The sequence below is a fragment of the Suricata suricatta genome, chromosome 13 (genome assembly GCF_006229205.1).
Source record: "Suricata suricatta isolate VVHF042 chromosome 13, meerkat_22Aug2017_6uvM2_HiC, whole genome shotgun sequence".
NCBI classification, from domain to species: Eukaryota; Metazoa; Chordata; class Mammalia; order Carnivora; family Herpestidae; genus Suricata; species Suricata suricatta.
In genome coordinates, this window is record NC_043712.1 from 26,640,738 (window position 1) to 26,660,704 (window position 19,967).

At 44.7% G+C, this 19,967-nt stretch overlaps 1 protein-coding gene across 1 annotated transcript in view; it reads left to right on the forward strand.

The window, feature by feature from the left end:
• ABCA1 (ATP binding cassette subfamily A member 1) overlaps positions 1-19,967 on the forward strand; it is a 128,189-nt gene that overhangs the window by 22,756 nt on the left and 85,466 nt on the right. The window contains exons 3-5 of the mRNA XM_029919638.1: positions 6,481-6,574; positions 11,005-11,146; positions 12,437-12,555. Of these exons, the coding sequence (XP_029775498.1) occupies positions 6,481-6,574; positions 11,005-11,146; positions 12,437-12,555 (355 nt within the window). The remainder of the gene's footprint in view (positions 1-6,480; positions 6,575-11,004; positions 11,147-12,436; positions 12,556-19,967) is intronic.

Consider the following 19,967-nt stretch of genomic DNA (forward strand, 5'->3'; position numbering starts at 1 on the left):
CTGGAGAGATTTGGGCTGCCGCTAATAAAGTTGATGGATCTGGGATTTTAGGCTGGGGGCAGGGATCTAATGGGTCAGTCACAGAAGAAGCAGCAGAACCAGTTTCCTGGGGGCCCTGCAGACTTCCCCCCACCCCAGCAGGTTTTGCTTTATCTGCACTGAGGGTTTAATGCCCATGGATCTTAAGTGCAGACTGGTAGCTACTTCCCAATCCACCTGGCTTGGATTTGCGGATGATATTGTTGAGACACAAGGACCTGTCCAGAGTTTTGGTGCCTCTTCATTAGCTCACACAATCAGAACCTGCCCTACCCAGTAGGCAGGGAAAGAAGCTCCATGATCATTCTTGCCCACCATGTGTGGGATATCGTTGCTGATTTCCCATTTTCTCAGATCCTCGAGAATACACACTCAGCTCCAGAGTCTGGTACTCGAGATAACGCTTAATAAGTGGCCCCTGAATGAGTGGTAAATGTGTTAAATGGGCCATTAGTTAGCAGGTCTCCAGGAGGCTTCCCTGCGGTAGGGGCCTTGTGTTCTGCCGCTGGGAAGAATATGTTAAAACTGGGAGCTGAACAGCCCACCCCAGATTAACCCTGTGGAAAGGCAGCATTTGCCCTTTCCCTCTCTGTCCTTGTTTGCAGATGAATCCTAGGGACCTCTGTGGCGCCCCCATTGTCCCCCCATGACGACCATCAACCAGGGTTAGCTTTTCGTTGCTTCTGTTAGGCAAAGAATACACTGAGTTGCGAAAGTTGGGTGCAAAGCTCAGTTTGGGTCCAAAGTAACGGTTAACTTGTGTGGGTGGCAGTCGTTCAGTACAAACATGGCTTGGGACCGGAAGGGCGAGGGGCTTCCGGGCTCTCAGGATTCTCATCTGGTTTTAGGCTGACCCAGAGGCCAAGGTCCTGTGGAACAGATGGGACAGTGTGGCCATCTGGCCTTTCTTTTTTGCTTTTGCTATTAATTTTCTCTGTTACATCTGATTAGTCATGTGGCTGGGAAAATAGGTAATTCTAATTTTTGCCGAATATGAGTTTTTGGACTTTGGTTAATGATAAGGAATAAACTATTAAATAAATTGATATTATAATTTTCCAGAGTAGGTGGAAACTTTCCACATTCCCTCTCCACTTCCAGTTTCAGCTGATACATTTCTTCCTCACCCATTTTTCTGGCCTGGCAAATCCAGATAAGAATTCTAATTTTTATTTAATTCTAATTCTGTCCTATTCCAGCTTGGCTACCATGTGCCTCAATGGCTAAGTCCTTTCTCTTGAGATTTAGTTTCGTCTTGTATGGCATGAAGAAAGTTAGAACACGTAGCCATTTATTGTTTCATTGGGATAAATATTGACTGAGCATACACTACATGCGGAATGGTGGGCCAGGTGTGTGGTGGTGGAGCAGACAGATGTGATCCTGGCTCTCATGGAGCTTACAGTTCAGCGAAAACCACCACAGAAGTAAAAATATAGTAACAAACTGTCAGAGGTGTTAGGAAGAGAATAAATCAGACAAACTATGACCCTATGTTGGATACCACCAGGCTATGGATAGGGACTTCATGTAGAATGGAAAGGTGTGACATTTAAGCGGAGAGTGCTGAAGTTCAAGTCGGGGAAGATCAGGAGCTCAGAGATTAGGGGCAGCATAATATTCCAGGTAGAGAGACATGGGGGGTGAACGCTATGGGGCCTCATGCATGTTCCCAACTCAAGGAACAGAAAGGCCAGTGGCACTGGTGGTGTGAATGAAGACCAGCTGGGGGTGAGCTGGGGATTGGCAGGGCCAGACCACCCCTGGCCGTGGAGCTAGGGAAGGGCACTTGAATTTTATCTGATGTGCAGAAATCCCTGTAGCAGATGGGTCATGACTATGAGAACCAGATTGTGTGGTCCTTGGTCCTGAGGGGACTTGAGTGACAGGAGCCCAAGAAGACCATTGTAATCATTACATGTATATGTGTCATTTCATGTTCTGTGGTTCTGTTTTCTTTTTCATTTGACATAATTTGGTGTCTATATTTTCCTATTTCCAAATAATTTTCATATTTGTAGTAATAATTCTTGATGTATAGACTACATTTTGTAGTTTTGGAATACTTTTATATCCATTATCTTCTTAAATTTCAAAGCAATTCTGAGAAGAGTGCATTAAAATCTGTGTATCACAGGTAAAGAAAGTATTGTGAATTAGCAAGTTAGTAAGAGGAGGATCTTTTTGCCCCAAATCTACCATGGTAGGATGCCATTGACATTGCTGGTAATTTTACAGTAATTCGTCAATGCAGCTTTTATTTGATAAGTTCACATCCTATTGCCAATATTTGGATGTTTATATATTAACTCTGAACCTTAGTGTCCTCAACTGTAAAGTGGGTACAAAAGCACATAGGGGTCAGTAGAACTGGGGTCAAGTGCTGGTGTACTCTCTCGCCAGGCTATGGGTGATAACTTCTTCAAACCTTAGTTTCATGGTAATGATTCAACCTGTCTCATAGTCATTATGAGAATTAAATATTAGGGATGAAATGTATAAAAATCCCTGGCAGAAAGTAGGTGCTCATTATTGGCTATAACTGTTAGAAATCTATAGACCATGAGTTCATTTTAGCTCCATGGAACTAGTTGATATTTTGTGACTGTGCCACCGAATGGGGTCATTTCTCCCCTGGGCCACCTGCTGTGTCAATGTCATGTGGCCTCTGGAGTTGGGCAGTTAATTTTAACTCTGTCTCTGTGTCTGTGACTTACCCCTCCTTCTCCCCTATGTACCCCTTGCCACATATAAAATGGAGACCTTAATGGTTCCTACATCACAAAGTTGTTTGGAGAAATAAATGAGATAATTCATATGTTATATGCCTACTACATATTGGAAATAAATAAATGGTAGCTAAATATACAGATGGTAGCTTCAGAATGCCAAGGTTGATGACTACTATTTATCTTACTGATACTCTTCGCTTAATTTTATTTTTGTTTTTTTCTGGGTTCATTATTCTTTTCTGAGTTCATTCACAGTTATGCCATTTTTAAGAAGTTTCATTCCTGTTGATATTTGTAAATGATTTTATTTAGCTGTATGCTTGTAACACATACAATTTTGTGCTCTGCTTTGTTCACTTAATATTATATGGTTAATGGTGTCTGTGTTTCGTAGATGTGATGACTGCACAGTATGTCGTCTGTTAGATGTATCATTTCCCATTGCTGTGCAGCTAAGTTGTTTCCAGTATTTTGCAATTGCAGTGTTTCAGTGGATGAATAACTTCACGTATAGAGCTTTTTGGTATTTTAAATTTAGTTCTGTAGGATGAATTCGTAGGAATATTACTTGGTCAAAAGGGATACTCATATTGCTTTTTGAGAGGGTGCAAAATGACTTGTATTTCCATCTGTATTATTTTATAAACTTCATTCTCTTACTCAGTAAACATTTTTTAGGTCTTTCCATGTGGCAAGCTTAGTGAGAAGAAAATGATAGTGGGGGAGAAACTTCTTTTTATTTTATTTATTTATTTTTAAAAATCTTTTAATGTTTATTTAGTTTTTTAGAGAAGGAGAGGGAAAGACAGAGCGCAAGTGGGCAAGGGGCAGAGAGAGAAGGAGACACAGCATTGGAAGCAGGCTCCAGGCTCTGAGCTGTCAGCATAGAGCCTGATGTGGGGCTTGAACCCAGGAACCATGGGATCATGACCTGAGCCGAAGTCGGATGTTCAACTGACTGAGCCACCCAGGCGCCCGGAGAAACTCCTTCTTAAATAGGGCCCCTGCAGTGCCATGTGCTGATGAAGGTGCTGGGTGTCTGGGGACCACGGAGGAGGGGCTTTCATCTCTGAGGGTAGAAGAGACTGGATGTTATTTGAAATCTTAGAGATTTCAATGTGTTTTGCTTCTTTGGGATTATTTAGAGAAATATTAGGAAGACTAACCACATCTTTGGTCTTGGAGACCCCACTGACACATGCTTCCTTCCAAAGAGGGACTCATTTGTCTCCCCCCCTTAGTGTGCTGTCAAATAGTGTAAAGTATTCTTTATGGATATATGGTAACAATGGATTTTTGTTCCATTTGAGAAGTAATATATACATTATGGAAAATTTAGGAAACACAGGAAAGTTTATTTTTAAAATAAAAAAAATTTTATGTTAAAAATATTTTTTTATGTTTTTACTTCTTTTTTGAGAGACAGAGAGACAGCACGAGCAGGGGAGAGTCAGAGAGAGAAGGAGACACAGAATGTGAAGCAGGCTTCAGGCTGTGAGCTAGCTGTCAGCACAGAGCCTGACGCGCAGCTCGAACCCACGAACCGTGAGATCATGACCTGAGCCGAAGCCGGAAGCCAGACGCTTAACTGACTGAGCCACCCAGGCGCCCCTCCCCCGAATTTATATTTTTAAAGTTTATTCATTTTGAGAGGAGTGGGTATGACAGTACACACAAGCAGGGGAGGGGCAGAGAGAGAGGGAGAGAAAGAATCTCTGTCAGGGCAGAGCCTAATGTAGGACTTGACCCCACAAACCTTGAGCGCATGACGCCAAACCATGAGCTGATGACCCCAGCTGGCATGAAGAGTTGGACAGTCAACCAACTGTGCCACCCAGGTGCCCTAACATAGGAAAGTATTTTGAAAAGTCACCCATGTTCTTATTACCCCAAGATAGCTACTGTTATTATCTTTGTATTTCCTTCTAAAAAGATTTAAAAAGAGTTTAGTATGTAACCATTATCAAAGGTTTCTGGAAGTTAAAGATGGGTTATTTTAAATACCAAAATCTGACAAAAAATGATAAACAAGCAAACCCCCAAACAATCTGAAGCACCAGCACGAGCAGAGAGGTTTTATTAATTCTCTGTTCACAGTATGAAATATCAAAGTGGCCATTAAAATCCATATTTTAAGAGAATATTTTATGTCATGGAAAACTCCCATTATGATGATAAGTAAGAAAGCAAAATATAAAATTACATATGCTGTATAATGTCAGTTTTGTAGAGAAAAATATTTATATATGCATAGAAAAGGCAAAAAATATTAACAGAAAGCCATCATTAGCTCAGTTTACTAGGGATTATCTTTGGGAAGTGGATTAACAGTGATTTGTATTTACTTTTTTCTACTTTTCTTTTTTTCTTTGAGAGAGAAAGAGAGAGTGTGAGTGGAGTAGGGGCAAAGGGTGGGGGAGGGGGAGAGAGAGAGAGAGTGAGAGAGCGAGCATCCCAAGCAGGCTCCATGCCCAGCGTGGAGCCTAATGCTAGGCTTTATCTCATGACCCTGAGATCATGACCTGAGCCAAAATCAAGAGTCAGATGCTTAACTGCAACTGACTGAGCCACCCAGGCACCCCCTGGATTTTTTTAATTACAAATTTTTTGCAATGAAAATATATGGACTTAAAGATCAAGAAAGAAAATCTGTTTAAAAAAAGAAGGGAGGATTTCAGGCCAGTGTTCTCTTGGCTTTATGGCTTTGCAGCCACATTTGTAATTATTCTTAACCACAAGGCCCCATGACTCTTCTGGGCCCTTTGGTGTTCATCCTAATTAGAACATCAGAGTCTAGAAATGAAGGAAATGAAAGAGGTGAGAGTCCTTGGGCAGTGTAACTAGTTGTCTGAGTTCCCTTGGTTCAGTTGAATTATGTCTAATGATTTCCATCCTGTCCCTAGACTTCTTTCTCCTCTGGTAACTCACAGAGGCACGGTTTTCCTTTAGAGACACCATCTTGTTTTCACCAGTGGAGCATGCTTACTTGAAAGTTTACTGATCTAACCCACTGGAGACGATGGTACCCAGACCTCGATGGATGGGGAAGAACTTTGCACTTTCTCCAACTTTTCCGTCCTGGAGGCACACAAGGTCAATATGGAATGCTGTGTAAATTTCCGTTGTGCTTTGGAGACCTTTTCTCAGTGCAATGGGGGCCAACTTTGTGTGCGTACAAAGGAGCAGAGGGGGTATGTTTAGCGCAGCAAGCTGCCTGGCTTTCTCCTTTCAACGAATGGTCCTTCCCTACCTGACACTGACCCAGGGCCAGAAATGCAAAGCCTACGCAGTATTTGCCTTCAAGTGGTGCTCATATTATGGTGAGGGAGCTGGTGATAGATGATTTTAGGGGCTGGAGGAAAAGGCTCTGGGAGGAATATGCACTGGTTACTATTACAAGAGAAGAGCTTCTAAGCTCAGTCTGAGATTTTAGTAAAGGAAATGATGCCTGAGTTAGTCTGTCTTGACGAATAAGTAGTAAGTTGTGAACCAGATGAAGCAGGATAGGAAGCATTTTCCTTTTCTTAGGAGAACACAGAGGTATGGAATATAGACAATTCAGTGTTGTTAAAGCCTGGAGAGTGGTAGGAGAGGCTGTAGATTTGATCAGTTGTTTAATTTTGCTGTGGATTGCCCCAAGTCCAAGAGTATTAGGCACCCATGTTATTTTTTTTAAAGTCACAGCACTCTCTCTTATTTCTTCCCTCAGTTTCAGCTTTTGCTGGAAGTGGCCTGGCCCCTATTTATCTTCCTGATCCTGATCTCTGTTCGACTGAGCTACCCACCCTACGAGCAACACGAATGTAAGTATCTGAGCGTCCTGCCTGAGACTCTCCTGGCAGGCGATATCCAGGTAGTGGACATGGGCTACATTTGACCTGTCTGAAGATGCTATCTTTAGGAAACACCACACATGGTTTGAAACAGAAAAGCTTCCAATTTTTTGATAAGGTGTGAACTCAGGAAACCATTTTCAGTGTTAGCAAATGAGGATAATAGTAATTATAATAATAGCCAACATCTGTTTCATCCATTTTAGATCATGAAAGTAAAATAACCTTACCCATAAGTCAGAAAGTGGTGATTAAAAAAGCCTCCTGGAACCATGCCGTAACTCAACTGTCTTCTGGCCCCTGCCAGTTTTTTTCATATGCATTAAATCTATATTGCACAATTTGCAAGTCATGGAACATATAATTTTAAGCAGCATTTATATAGAACTGTTCAAATTGACTAATATTCTTTCATTTAATTGTCATAACAACCTTGTATGATAGATTCTCATTATTATCCATTGCTTTAATTTCTTGATAAGTAAATTGAGGCTCCAAGAAGTACACGGACTTTCCTGAGGTCACATATCTCATAAGTAACAGATGAAATTAAGTTCAGATCATCAGACTCCCAATCATGTATTTGAATTTTTTTAAATTTTTTAAAATTTATTTTTGAGAGAGAGAGAGACAGTGCAAACAGGGGAGGGTCAGAGAGAGAGGGACACACAGAATCTGAAGGAGGCTCCAGGCTCTGACTTAGCTGTCAGCACAGAGCCCGACATGGGGCTCGAACCCACGAACTGTGAGATCATGACCTGAGCCAAAGCTGGGCAGTCAACCAACTGAGCCACCCAGGCACCCCCCGATCATGTGATTGGATGGTGGCCTTTAAAAAGTGAGCATAGGGGCGCCTGGTTGGCTCAGTCGGTTACGCCTCTGGCTTCGGCTCAGGACAGATCTCACGTTCGTGGGTTCCAGCCCTGCGTCAGGCTCTGTGCTGACAGCTAGCTTAGAGCCTGGAGCCTGCTTCCGGTTCTGTGTCTCCTTCTCTCTCTATCCCTTCCCCTCTCATGCTCTGTCTCTCTCAGTATCAAAAATAAATAAAACACTAAAAAAAATTTTAAAAAAAGTGAGCATAGAAAATACAGTAATGGCTAACAACACAAGCTCTAGGTAGATATCAGGTTACTTAGGTTTGAATCCGGTTTCAACACTTACTAGGCACCTTGGGCAAGTGATTTAGCCTCTCTGTGCCTAAGTGTCCTTATCTCTGTCAAAGGAAATAGGACAGCACCTACCCCATGTGGTTGTTGTGTTATTCTGCAATCACTGTCTTTGTCTCCTGGCTAGGCGGGCTGGATGCACTGACTCTGCAGAAATGTTCCCGTCTAAAGGCTCAACTTTTGTGTGGAGGTTTAACTGGGATCTCTGTTCCATTGCTTCCATGACTTTGCCCATTCATACCCCACCGGCTCTACAGGCTTGCAGGACACTGTTCCTCAGGAAAGAGTTAGGGTGAGGGGCACCTTTTAATTGTGTTCTTGGTCTGGTCCCATCTCTCTCACAGCACATGACAGTTATTTGCCTGCTGATTTGCTAGTGCATATTATACCTACTCAAGTTTAAAAAAAGCAAACAAACCACGAAACCCACAAAACCTCAAAGACATTCTACCAGGTGTCATTTTTCTGATCTTGCCAAAAAGGAAAAGAGTATAAAATGAAATATATACTCAGTTTGTGGGCTTGGGAGGTAATTCTGCTTTTTCTTTTTTGGTACCCCAAAGATTAGTGAATAAATGCATATTTGATTTTGTTTAAGTATTACCCTAAGCTTCACTGAAGTACACGTTTTGGAGAAAACTCTGCTTTTCCATCTGCTAGGCTATACTCTTTCAGGAATGATCACAAACAGGCAAGATGGTATAGTAGAAACAGCACAGGCCTTGGCATCAGACAAATCGGGGTTTGTTTGGATCCTTGCTACTCTACTTGCTGAGATTGTGCTCTTGGGCAAGTTGTTAAATCTTAACCCAGAGCCCTCGGGATCTAGACTATAGATTTCTCAGAAACGTGAAGTTCCTACACTTACAGAAGGCAGGTGAGCCTTCTGTCCCTCACTGTGCACTTCTTACAACCTTGCCTCCTGTTCTCACCGCCTTCTAGGGACCTAGCAGAAGAGCAGAGAGCTAAGACGAAGCTTGCAGAAGTGTCTTATCTCTGGGAACAAAGGATCGGTGTATAACTCTTCCCCATAAATCTTCCACGGTTTGGTCATGGTCCTAATCACTTCCCTGGGCCCTGGAGGTCCATTATGCTATTTGAATGTCCTCCTGTATATCCAATGCCAAGTCCCCATCTTGCTTTTTTTTTTTTTCTTTTTTCAAATTGGGGGGTACAACTATAGGAATGGGTTTTTGCTTAACTCCCCAAGGATCAGCCTGAGGTAACTTCACCTTCCATTGCCCTGTGTTTCCTGGATCAATACCACCCTGTCTTTGGTGCCAGTATCTCCAGGAGGTTAAAGAGGAGAATCCCTTGATTCTTCGAGTGTTTGGTTGGGTTACATAAATTTCACCTGCATGAGGAGCAGCTGACTTAGGCAAGGGACCTTGTTTGGTTTTCCTTGAACTATTAACAGGGAGATAAGGAGGTTAACTGAGTAAATGTTCAACAGGCCAGAGTCCCTGCAGAGGGTGGCCACAGTGATCAGATCTTGTCTCATCCTTGCTTTGGATGTTGCCTCTCTGGTTGGACTACAGATCGAAGAAAAAGGAAGAAGGACCCCAATATTGAAGTTGCAAAGGGTAGCAAACTCCTGGCTATAGTTTACCTTCTGAGGAGCCTTCCTTAGCACATTTGCATGAAAAGAGTAAGAAGAGTAAAAGGATTCCTGCTCTGGAGGATGGTGGTAGCTGTGAGGTTGAGGGACTGTTCCTGGCTGGACAGTCACTGAGTGAGTACTCTTACAGACTCACAACCACAGTGCCTCAGTAACTGACAGGCTCACTCACTGAGCCTTTACCCTGTGCCAGGCACTCTGATACATGCTTTGCCTGTAAGAATGAATATGGTACTCCCTGCAGCTCTGTGAAGTAGATTGTGTCTGTATCACTGTTTTACAGGTCAGGAAACTGAGGTAGGAGTTTGGTAACTTGGCCGAAGTTGCTACTTAGCAAGTTGCAGGGACCAGATATGAAACCCAGTTGGTCTAACCTCAAAACCTGTAAAGCTACACAGCTCTTCATCACTGAGAGCTGTTTTTTTTTTTAATGTTTATTTATTTATTTTGGAAGAGAGAGAGATGTGTGTGTATGCAGGGGAGGGACAGAGGGGGAGAGAGAATCCCAAGCACACTCCATGCTGTCAGCACAGAGTCTGACACAGGTCTTGATGCCATGACCCTGAAACCACCACCTGAGCCAAAATCAAGAGTTGGACACTTAGCTGACTGAGCTACTCAGGTGCCTTGAGCCATTGTTTTTAATGGCCATTAACTCTTTTAGGATCACAGATAACCATGAGAATATGATGAAAGCTGGAGCCATGGCCTTTCTGTCCAAACCGCACGTGCTTGGTCCCCAGGTTAAAAGCCCCTGATTCCAGGGTGCGTTTATCTTGTGCTCCTAAGTGGCACCTGTGGCTACCTACCTCAACCAGCTGTGCCTTTCACACCTGGGACCAGCCCAAGTCTCCCCAGTCATGCTGTAAGAAGCGCCTCCGTAAGGAAGGGAAAGGAGAGTGAGGGGGTGACCTATGGGATGGGGTTCATTGTTCTGGTAAGCGACAGAACAGCAATGACAACAAATGTAGCTTCACAGATGACATCTGGCCCCAAGTCAGCATGCTAATTAGGTGCCTTTGAGGAGCTTGTGAGCTGGCAGAGGAAGAGAAACTAACATGTTTGGCCAACAGAGGACAGGACCTCGGGAATAAGGGCAAGAACATGGATTGGGATCATGGACATGTGGGTTCCACTCCTAGTTCTGCCCACTGTCTCCTGAGCATTCTTCACCTGACACTTCATCTTGCTGTGGTTTCCTTAGTGCATGAAGGAATTGGATGGGGTCTTTCCCAGGGCCCCTCCACATCTCTGAAAGGTAAAACAGGAGGTGGAAGGTGAAATAATGATGGCTAAGTACTTGCTACACACCAGAAACTCTCTGCATACCGTCTACTCTACCCCTGTCATCACTTCCCAAGAGCTGGGGTCTTGAATCCAATTCCCCAGGTGATGTCAAGTGGATTAAGAACTACTATCTGATGCCAAGTTTCTGACTTAGGGTAAGATCAGTCCAGAGCTGGCCAGTGTCTGGGATGTGGGTAATGGGAAAGACAGCTTTGGGATGAAGCAATGTATGGGTGGAACCAAAAAACGTAAAGGTCTCTATCAAGTCCCAGAATCACTTCAAAGAATTAATGTTTCTCTTTGTGGTTTTCTTCTTCTTGATTTCATAGGCCACTTTCCAAACAAAGCCATGCCCTCTGCAGGAACGCTTCCTTGGGTTCAGGGGATTATCTGTAATGCCAATAACCCCTGTTTCCGTTATCCGACTCCTGGTGAGGCTCCTGGGGTTGTTGGAAACTTTAACAAGTCCATGTAAGTACTGTATCAGGTTTTCTTTCCAAACTTGTCAGTTAATACTTTTCCTTCCTTTCTCAACCTCCAGAGAATTTTGAATGGTTGAATTTGAGTGAAGTTGCTTTTGTAAAGGTTTGAGGAACAAGGGCTGAGAGGATTGCTGCCAGGACTTGAGACTATGGGGACCTTACTCCAGTGCATGTTAGGAGTAACAGTGTATAGCTAAGAGGCGTATGGTTGGGGGCCATGCTTCTAAAAACAGGTCAATAAGTAGAGAAGAGGGGGACAGCATGTTGGCTCTGTCCATTAATTAGCCACTCATTTAGCAGTGTTTCCTGTGCATCTGAAATGGCTGGTTTGCAGTTGGGGAAGGTGGTGCAGAGATGAGCACAGACGGGAGCCTGCCCTCAAGGAGCTCATGGCCAAGGATCAGAGAATGTGGTCCTCTGCTCCCAGATCCACTCTTAGTCTGTCACCGCCCTGTCCTGCAGTGTCCTCATGTCTGCAGGTCTTTCTCTTCCCTGGGTGTGAGCTCCCTGACAGCCAGGATGTTGCTTCCTTTGCTCTTGTATCCCTGGCTCCCAGCTTTGATACTGGACATAGTATGGACTTAATAAGTGTTGCCTAATGAGGAAGATTGAAGATTCTTGGAATGCACAGAACCATGGCCGAGTTAGAGCGGATGAGGGACTGTATGAGATGTATTAGGACAGTTCTGAGGAAGCAGCAGTTGCGGTGGCCAGGGCCACATTACAGTGCTCACAGACCTCAGGCTTTGTAGCTTTCATGGACCCCTCTTTTATAACTGTTGATATGAAAGTGAATATAATCTAGGTTAGATTCATTATCCTACATATTTATTTGAATTTCTGAATTTCATTTTTTATTCTGATTTTAAAAGAAATTAAAAAATTTTGTGGACCCCTAAGAACATTCTGGGCCATAGGCACTGTGCCTACTGTGTTTCATGGATAAGTTGGCCCTGGATGAGTGTGTGTGTGTGTGTGTGTGTGTGTGTGTATGTAAGGGAAGGCATCCTGGAGAGGAGGCACATGGGCCAGGCCTTGCAGGGTATAAGATTTGGTTGTGTGGACACATGGAAGCCTGTGTGGGGCATGGATTGTGCTGGGCGGGCGGGAGCACGGGGTATTCGTGACGGGGGTGGGAAGCGGTAGGAACGGGCTGGGGCCGGCCTGCTGGAGTCCTGGCAGCCAGGCTAGGGCATGCACTCCTGGCAGGTGCTCTCCTCAAGCCAGAGCAGCAGCAGGTCTAACCAGAGCTTTTCTTCTTTCCTTGCACCCCCTACAGCGTGTCTCGCCTGTTCTCGGATGCTCAGCGGCTTCTTTTATATAGTCAGAAAGACACCAGCATGAAGGACATGCACCACGTTCTGAGGACATTACAGCAGATTGAGCATTCCAACTCAAGTAAGCAGAAAGCCTTCTGTGTGTTGGTTCATAATTGGAAATTGACCTGCACGGGGGTCAGATGGCAGCCCTGGTGGCCTGGCACTTTTAGCTCTTTCCTGGGGAGTTTCCTCCTCTGTGACTGGGCCAAAAGACCTCTCTTCGGGAGGTGTTGGAGAAGAAACTAGACAGACCGTGACTTTGCTGGCCTCCTCCAGAGGACAGAGGAAAAATCCCCAGAGAGGAATGGCACAGGCCCAGCATTAGGACAATTGGGGGGTGCAGATTGCTGCCAACTTCATTTTCTGGGCGTTGCACATATGGTTGCTGCGAATGCGCACATTTAGAGACGGGGGACAGTTACTTGCGTATAAGAGTGGTTAGAGTTGCAGCTTGGTATGGATAGGTAAAAGTTAAGCCTTTCTAAAAGGGAAATTCAGCTCATCTTCCCCTTAGTCATTTGATTTAGTCTGATAGGCATTTGAAGTCTGATCTTTAAAGAGTGAAATCTTAATCTCCAATCTCGTAAGTGCCCGGGTAGTTTCTTGCCTGCCACTGAGGAAATGGGTGAGGAGCAGGCGGTTTGCTGCCTGAGGTTTGCAGGAGTCAGAGTCACAGAGCAGCCTGCCAGGCAGTGGCCTGCCGAGGGCGGGGGATGGGGGGAAGCGGCAGTCGTGGTGGGCGTGCATGGGTCTGTAGACAGTTGCAAAGCAATAATGAAGCCGACTGCAAGTTGGTCTGCTTTCTATCGTCACCCTGTCCTGGTGGTTCTAAACAGTGTCGATCATACATTATTACTCCCCATCATGGGCCACCTGCTGCCACTGCTCCATCCGGGGAAGTACTTTTGTACTGAATGCGGTGTTTTAGGAGGGATGGGGAGGATCAGCCTCTGTTGAAAAGCCTCCCAGTTTGTGACCCACTTGGCAATATAAGAAATGGTGTAAAGGGCTAGAATGTCAACCACACTTGGAGTGTTTTCTTGGGAAGACAGACCTGTCCTTTCCCTGGACAAGAGAAGAGGCAGTGAGGAGTGTGGAAACTGATGATGCACAGAGTCGTGTGTGGGCATGGAGCCGGGGTAGCTTCACCGCAGAGAGAGGCATGGCTGTGCTGAGCAGCCTGGGTCGGCTGTGAGGAGTGCCTGGCCGGACCACCCTGGGCTGTGCAGCCTGGCCGATCCCTAACCTACCCTGCACACACGTGTCTGTCCCAGCATTGGACCCAAAGGTCACAGCCACCAATCAAAGTCTCAGTCCTTTCTGATCTAATGGAGGGTCCCTGCCTGGTGGACCAGAGGACAGCTAGGGTTATGTCTCCTACCACAGAGAGACCGTGTGGCCCCTGGGAAAGAGTGTGAAGATATTTTACTGTGTAGCTTTATGATTTTGTAAATAAGTCACTTATGCCCTTTTAAACCACTCTCTGCCTCTGTAAAATGGGGATAATAGGAGAACTTATCTCAAGGGATTGTTGTGAGGACTAAATGAGGTAACACATGTAAATGCTTCAAAATAGCACCTGGCACATAGAAAGCACTTTGTGAATATGAACTAGGATTATTTTGAAGTGGTGATATCTTGGCCAAACCAGTTAAAACCTCTCTGACCCTTAATTTCTTCACCTGTAAAATAATTGATAGTTGGCGATGTAAAATGTGAAACCTAACACAGTGTGTGGCACAGAAGCAGATGTGTAATAAATGGGACCCAGCATTACTTGTAGGTGTCAGTAGGCATTGCCGAGTGCCTGGCCTTCCTCTTCTGCCTCACAACTTCATGGCTGGAGAAACAGACTCACTGATGGGGCTGAGTTGTTAAGCAGAGTTCCAGGTCCTAGTGGGGGCTTTGTCGGAAACAACCATTTTTCTTCTTTGAGCAACTGGAGACAGAAGTTCGGGTGGAGAAGAGAAGACAAACCTATGTCCAAAAACCTTTTTGTGCAGAGCTCTGAAGAGAGAGGCTCTCCTGTGATTTTGACTGTATCATGCCGGTGCTCATTGCCCGTCTCCATTCACCCAGTCCGTTCCCTTTTCTGTGCTGTGGCTACTTGAATTGTTCCCACCTTTCTTTGCCTGTCTTGCATCCCTCACCCGGGCCTCAGAGTGGAGGGAAATGCATAGGGATGGTGCTTCTTCCTAGGCAAAATCAGTATCTTTTTGCCAAATTTCAATAGCACTCTTGATATCAGAGAGAATCTGATGCTGGGGTATGTCCGTGTAGATCCTGGCCGAGAGCCCCATCTTTATCTGCACTGACAGCCCTGCTCACAGCATGATGGGCTTAGCCCTCTTGTCCTGCCATTGGCGGGATTGGACGGACCACCGTTGGTCTGGAGTCTTGCTCTCATCAGCCTTCTCTACTCCACACCCACTTCCTGAGATGGGACCTACTTCTCCCATGGCAGCTCATTTTGGGTATTGATAGCTCTAATTAGTGGAAAATATTCCTTATCCTGCTATACCTTCCAGACAGTGAGGCTAATTCAGTTTCCCTTGAAATATTTAAAGACAGCTCTTGTGGTTTTTTTCCCTTTTCTCCCTGAAGTCTTTGATTTTTTTCTTTTTTTTTTTCTAGGCTAAACGTCCTTCATTCCTCTTCTGGATTGTTTTTTCCTCCCTGATTTCTGCCTCTCCTCTGGTTGTGTTTCAGTATGTGTATGTCCTCCTTGAAGTTTATCAGAAATTACAACAGTATTCCAGCACAGAGTAGAAGGGGATTTTTGTCTCCTCTGTTCTGAGCAGCTACAGTTCTATTAATGCAATATGAGATTGCATTAGACTTTTTGGCATCCACGTCACAGTGTTGAGTTCTATTCCATGTGCAATCAACCAAAATTATAGTCTGTTAAATACACAGTATTGCAAATTACTTGTTCTCCATTTCTTAATCATGCTGTTGGTCTTTTGAACCGAGAGGGAAAATATCTGTCTCTTTTCTATTTTACATTTTTAAATTCCCTATGTCATTTTGTCCTACCAAAAGATTCTGATTTTGCCATGTGTACATTTGCTACTTGTTACTATTTCCTGTCATGTAGGAATTTGATAAATAGCTTGCTTTGTTCTCATCTAAGACATTAATAACTATAAACCAAGGCTTGAGGTTTGGATCAGTCCCCTTTGGACTCTATCACTCAGGCTCTTACAGATTCACCAGCCTGTGGTGTCATCTGTGCTGGGCCCCTGCTCCTGTGATCTACTTGGAGCTCCGACTTGTGATTTTCCTTCAACCTGTATCTGCTGGATTCATTGAACTACCCACAGATAATCTGTGGTTATGAGGGTATGTGCTCTGATACTACCTTCTAGTCCTACGGTTTCCTGAGCTAGAGAAGATGATTTCACTTCTACTTATTGGATTAGACCTTAGAGGTCTTTTAATTCATTCATAGATAAATGGGTTGACTAATCCAATCATTCAGCCAATATTTATTGCACCTAATATGTGCCAACCATGGTTCTAGGTGATGGGACACAGAGGTGTATAAAACAAATATGGCGCTGTTCGTATGGAACTTCTATTCTAGAAAATAATCTGACTTGGGAGAGGGAGAGGCTTTTCTAAGTTTGCATAGCCACCAGAAAGTTAATCTGGGAATGGAACACAGCTAAATGTCTGCTGCTCTATGAAATTCTCTTTCTACAGTGCTAGCTTGTACTGTTCCAATGATCTTTCAACTGAGAAGGCCTTTAGTTTTGAGAATTAAATCATAGACAAGTCTAATGATTCTTGAAACCATCCTGGTGAGAAACCCATGCAGGAAGCCTCACAGAGGGTCCCTACCCTGTTTCCTCATCACTGGAACTTTTTGGACATTTTATTCTTCCTAAACCTATAACCACACAGGGTAAGCAGTGGATCCAAACCTCATTAAATTAATGTTTGGGAGTTCATGTGAGGAACATTCATCCTTCCTAAGTCCCTATCATGACTACAACCCAGTGGAAATCTAAAAATTGCACAAATTCTCAGGAACTCTAGAGACGGCAGGCTTAGATTCTGTCTCTGTGAAATACAGATGGCAAGGCTTATTGTTTCTCCGGGTGAGTTTTGTGTAGTATCTGAGATTATTTCAATAGTAGACAGATGACAGCTTTTCATTTTAACCCATATCAAATTGCAACTTCATAGGTATTATTTGTCCATGGGCATGTTAAATAGGAGGATGTTAAATAGAAAAAAAAATTTAAAGAATATATAGTTTATGTGCATATGGCAAAACTTATGAGAGCAGTTTGTAAATGATGGAAAATTGGAAAATGCTGGTGTAAGAGAAAGAGTTTGAGGCTTTGGGTTAAGATTTGTTTGGGGAACAAATTCAGATTCTACCCTTCATTATCTGTGAACCTTGGGCATGTTTAGATTATCTCTGACCCTCCATTTACCTAGAAAATAGAGATTTGCTGCCCCAAGGGTGATTGAGCCCCAAATCAGATGACATCTGTGGATGGCTCATGGTGGGGGCACAACATATAGTTGACACACCATAAATTTCATTTGATTTATTTCCCCTTCTGCTTCTAGCTGACTGTTTGGCCTCACCAATTTGTTCAACCTCCCTGGGCCTCAGATTTCCTTGCCTTGACATTGGGACTTTGGGAAACAGCCTGAAAATGTTTCCGTACTTGGTCAGTACTTGGACGGGGGGATCACCGGGGAGTACCCAGTGATGTGGACTGTCCCCTGGGCTGTCGTTCTTGAGGGCAGGACTGGGTCTTGTTCATAGCTCTACCCCAAGCATTAGCACAGTAGGAGGCACATGGCAAGCAATCAGTGGGCCTTTGGGGAATAAAAGTGAGAGAAAATACCTGCCCTTTCTCCTTCACAGAGTGTTTTAACAGTCAAGTGAAAGCACTTTGAAAAGTATAAAATCCCAGCACACGTAATTTTCAAGTTGATGCCCAAATGAACCCAAGTCAACTGGGCTGTAAATAATAATGACAAAAATTCTTTAAACAGTCTTGGCTCTCTTTTTTCCACACGGTCTACCTTCCAGAGCTTTACAGGAAGTGCTGCCATGAACCTGGGAGACTGGAAGTAGATTTACTGAGAAACTAAAGAAGTTTTACTTTCTAGCACCCCCCCTCCCATCAAGGCCCTGCTTGGAGTCTTAGCTATCAAAATTTGTTAAATTAGGATTTAAAAAAAATCAGCTTTTTATAAAGAGAGCTCCCCTCACCCCCCAAATTGTGTCAGCTTCAGGCCTCACAAACCTGCATCTGCTCTTGCCAGAGGCTTGGGGGGACAGGAAGTACTGCCATCTTCCTCAGCCTCCTCCTTGGCGCCTGCCTTCAGGCTCTGTCACCACTCCAGCCCACCCACCTCCTTGGTGAATCTGGCACATTCAGATGGGGGTGATTCGCACACTGGCCAAGGGCAAGGCCTCCCCAGTGGCGCCGGTGCTGCTCAGAACAGGATTGTGCTGGAGAAGATGTTTCCTCTCTGCTTTGTCTTTACTGCTTATTTCCTTTTCAGCTATTTAAATGCATTGCTTAGTGCTACCCACCAGGCTCACTAGCCAGCTTCCTGCTGAACATTTCTTCTCTGGCATCCTCTTTGCCCCAATGCCAGAATGTCCACTATAAACTCTCTTTCATCTCTAGATGGCACAGTGCGGCCAGGCTCCTCTTGACTTTGTACCATATACAGGGTCAGGGCTTCCTGCTTGGCTGGAAGTTGGGAAATGCACATCCTGGGGCTGAGGTTTCTTGCCCTCCTGGGTGGACCATCCTCACATCCCCTGTAAGAAGTTCCCAACTCCCCTGTTTGCACAGTTAGCTAGGCTCTTGTCCGCTGCCCTATCCCATGGCCGTTCGCTCAGCGGCACCATTGCTTATGCTGCTCCAGGACAGTTTCTGTGGCTGCAGAGGTGCTGTGGAAGTTCTCTCTCTTTATGTGTCATGGCCTGGCCAGATGGACAAGACTGCGGGGAGGTTCTGTGGTGTGGCTGGGTGCCCCAGTCTCCCCTGCGTAAAGGGTTCAGCAACTTCCATCCTAAGCCAAGAGCTTAGCTTTCCAGGTGTCAGTCCTTGTCCCAAATTATAGCCACGCTAATGCTCTTTAACAGAAGCTGAGTTGGTGCTCTGTGGGACTTCATAAGATCATTTTCTGTACCTGATTCACGAATCAGGCGAGGCTGGTAGGTGGGACAGTTGAGAGGTGGCTTTCAAGCTGTATATAGGGCTGGCAAGGTCCACACTTCCGTGGATGCCTTGTCCACCACAGTCCCTGTGAATGGTGCTACTCTGAGAGTTATGCTCCCTGAGGTTGGTAGAGCAGAGCCTACGTGGCTCTTCGCTGTGGCCTGGAATTCCCATCTCAGCATCTCCCAGTGTAGGCCTCCTGTGGCCCCTGATCCAGGGACTTCTGAAAAGCTTTTCTCCATGACATAGAGCCCTCTGAAGCTTATGAGAGCTTTTCCAGGAAAGGACAAGGAAGAACTTTGGGCATTTGGTCACTAGGCTGGAGATGTGCCTTTGGAGGACATGCCATATTGTTGGGATCAGGGTAGGAAAGGGGAAGGAGTGGAGGGGAGGTCAGGGCAGCAGGGCGTGCCTCCCGACATCCTGACTTAGCTTCTCCATCCCTTCAGCTAGGTTTTTGTATGTTTGTGGTATGGCTGCTATTTTCTGTATATTCGTGGTACACTTCTAGTTTGTTGGACTTTCTCATGTGGCTCTGTAAGACTTTTGTGAAATAAGTCCTGGAGGCTATGCTGGATTTTTCTAACTCTTGGATTTAGTGGTAATGCTGAGAACTCACTGTGTGGACCTTTGATTTTGCTTTGATCTTTGAAAGTCAAGAAGACATGATGCTCAGAGGGCAGGGCAGGCTTTGGTGACATATCAAGATAGTTGGCTGTTGCAGGGAGTTGAGGAAGATAAAAATCATGATTTTGTAAAAACCCACCGGGCAGTACAATTTAGCACCAAGGGAACACTGGCCAGACTGCCTTGGTCTCCAAATCCTGGCTCTTCTGATTACCAGCTATGTGACCTTAGATAATCCTGTAACAGCTCTGGCTCGGTTTCCGCAATATGGAGATATGAATGAGCTAATACGAGTAAAGGATTCAGTGCACCTATGAGGCACCAGGCTTTATGCTTTAGTTCACTGCATTTTCACAACCATCATGTGAGATTGAGAATTTTGTTCCTCATTACATATAAGAAGGAGCTGAACTTGAGACAGGCTAAGTAACTTGTGTAAAGAAGCAGAGCTGGCCAGTGGAGGGAAGGGGCTGGAACTTCAGTCATTCATACACTGCTGCTGCTACATTCTAAAGAGAACAGCCCAGGGGAGCCAGAAACTGTCCCAAGGTCACAGGATACTGGGCGTGGATAGGCCCGGATCAGCAAGGAGACAAGAGGGCTTCTGAGAGAAGTGTCAGACTTCCTCCTCTTCCCAGATTCGTGGGGAACAGGCACGGTG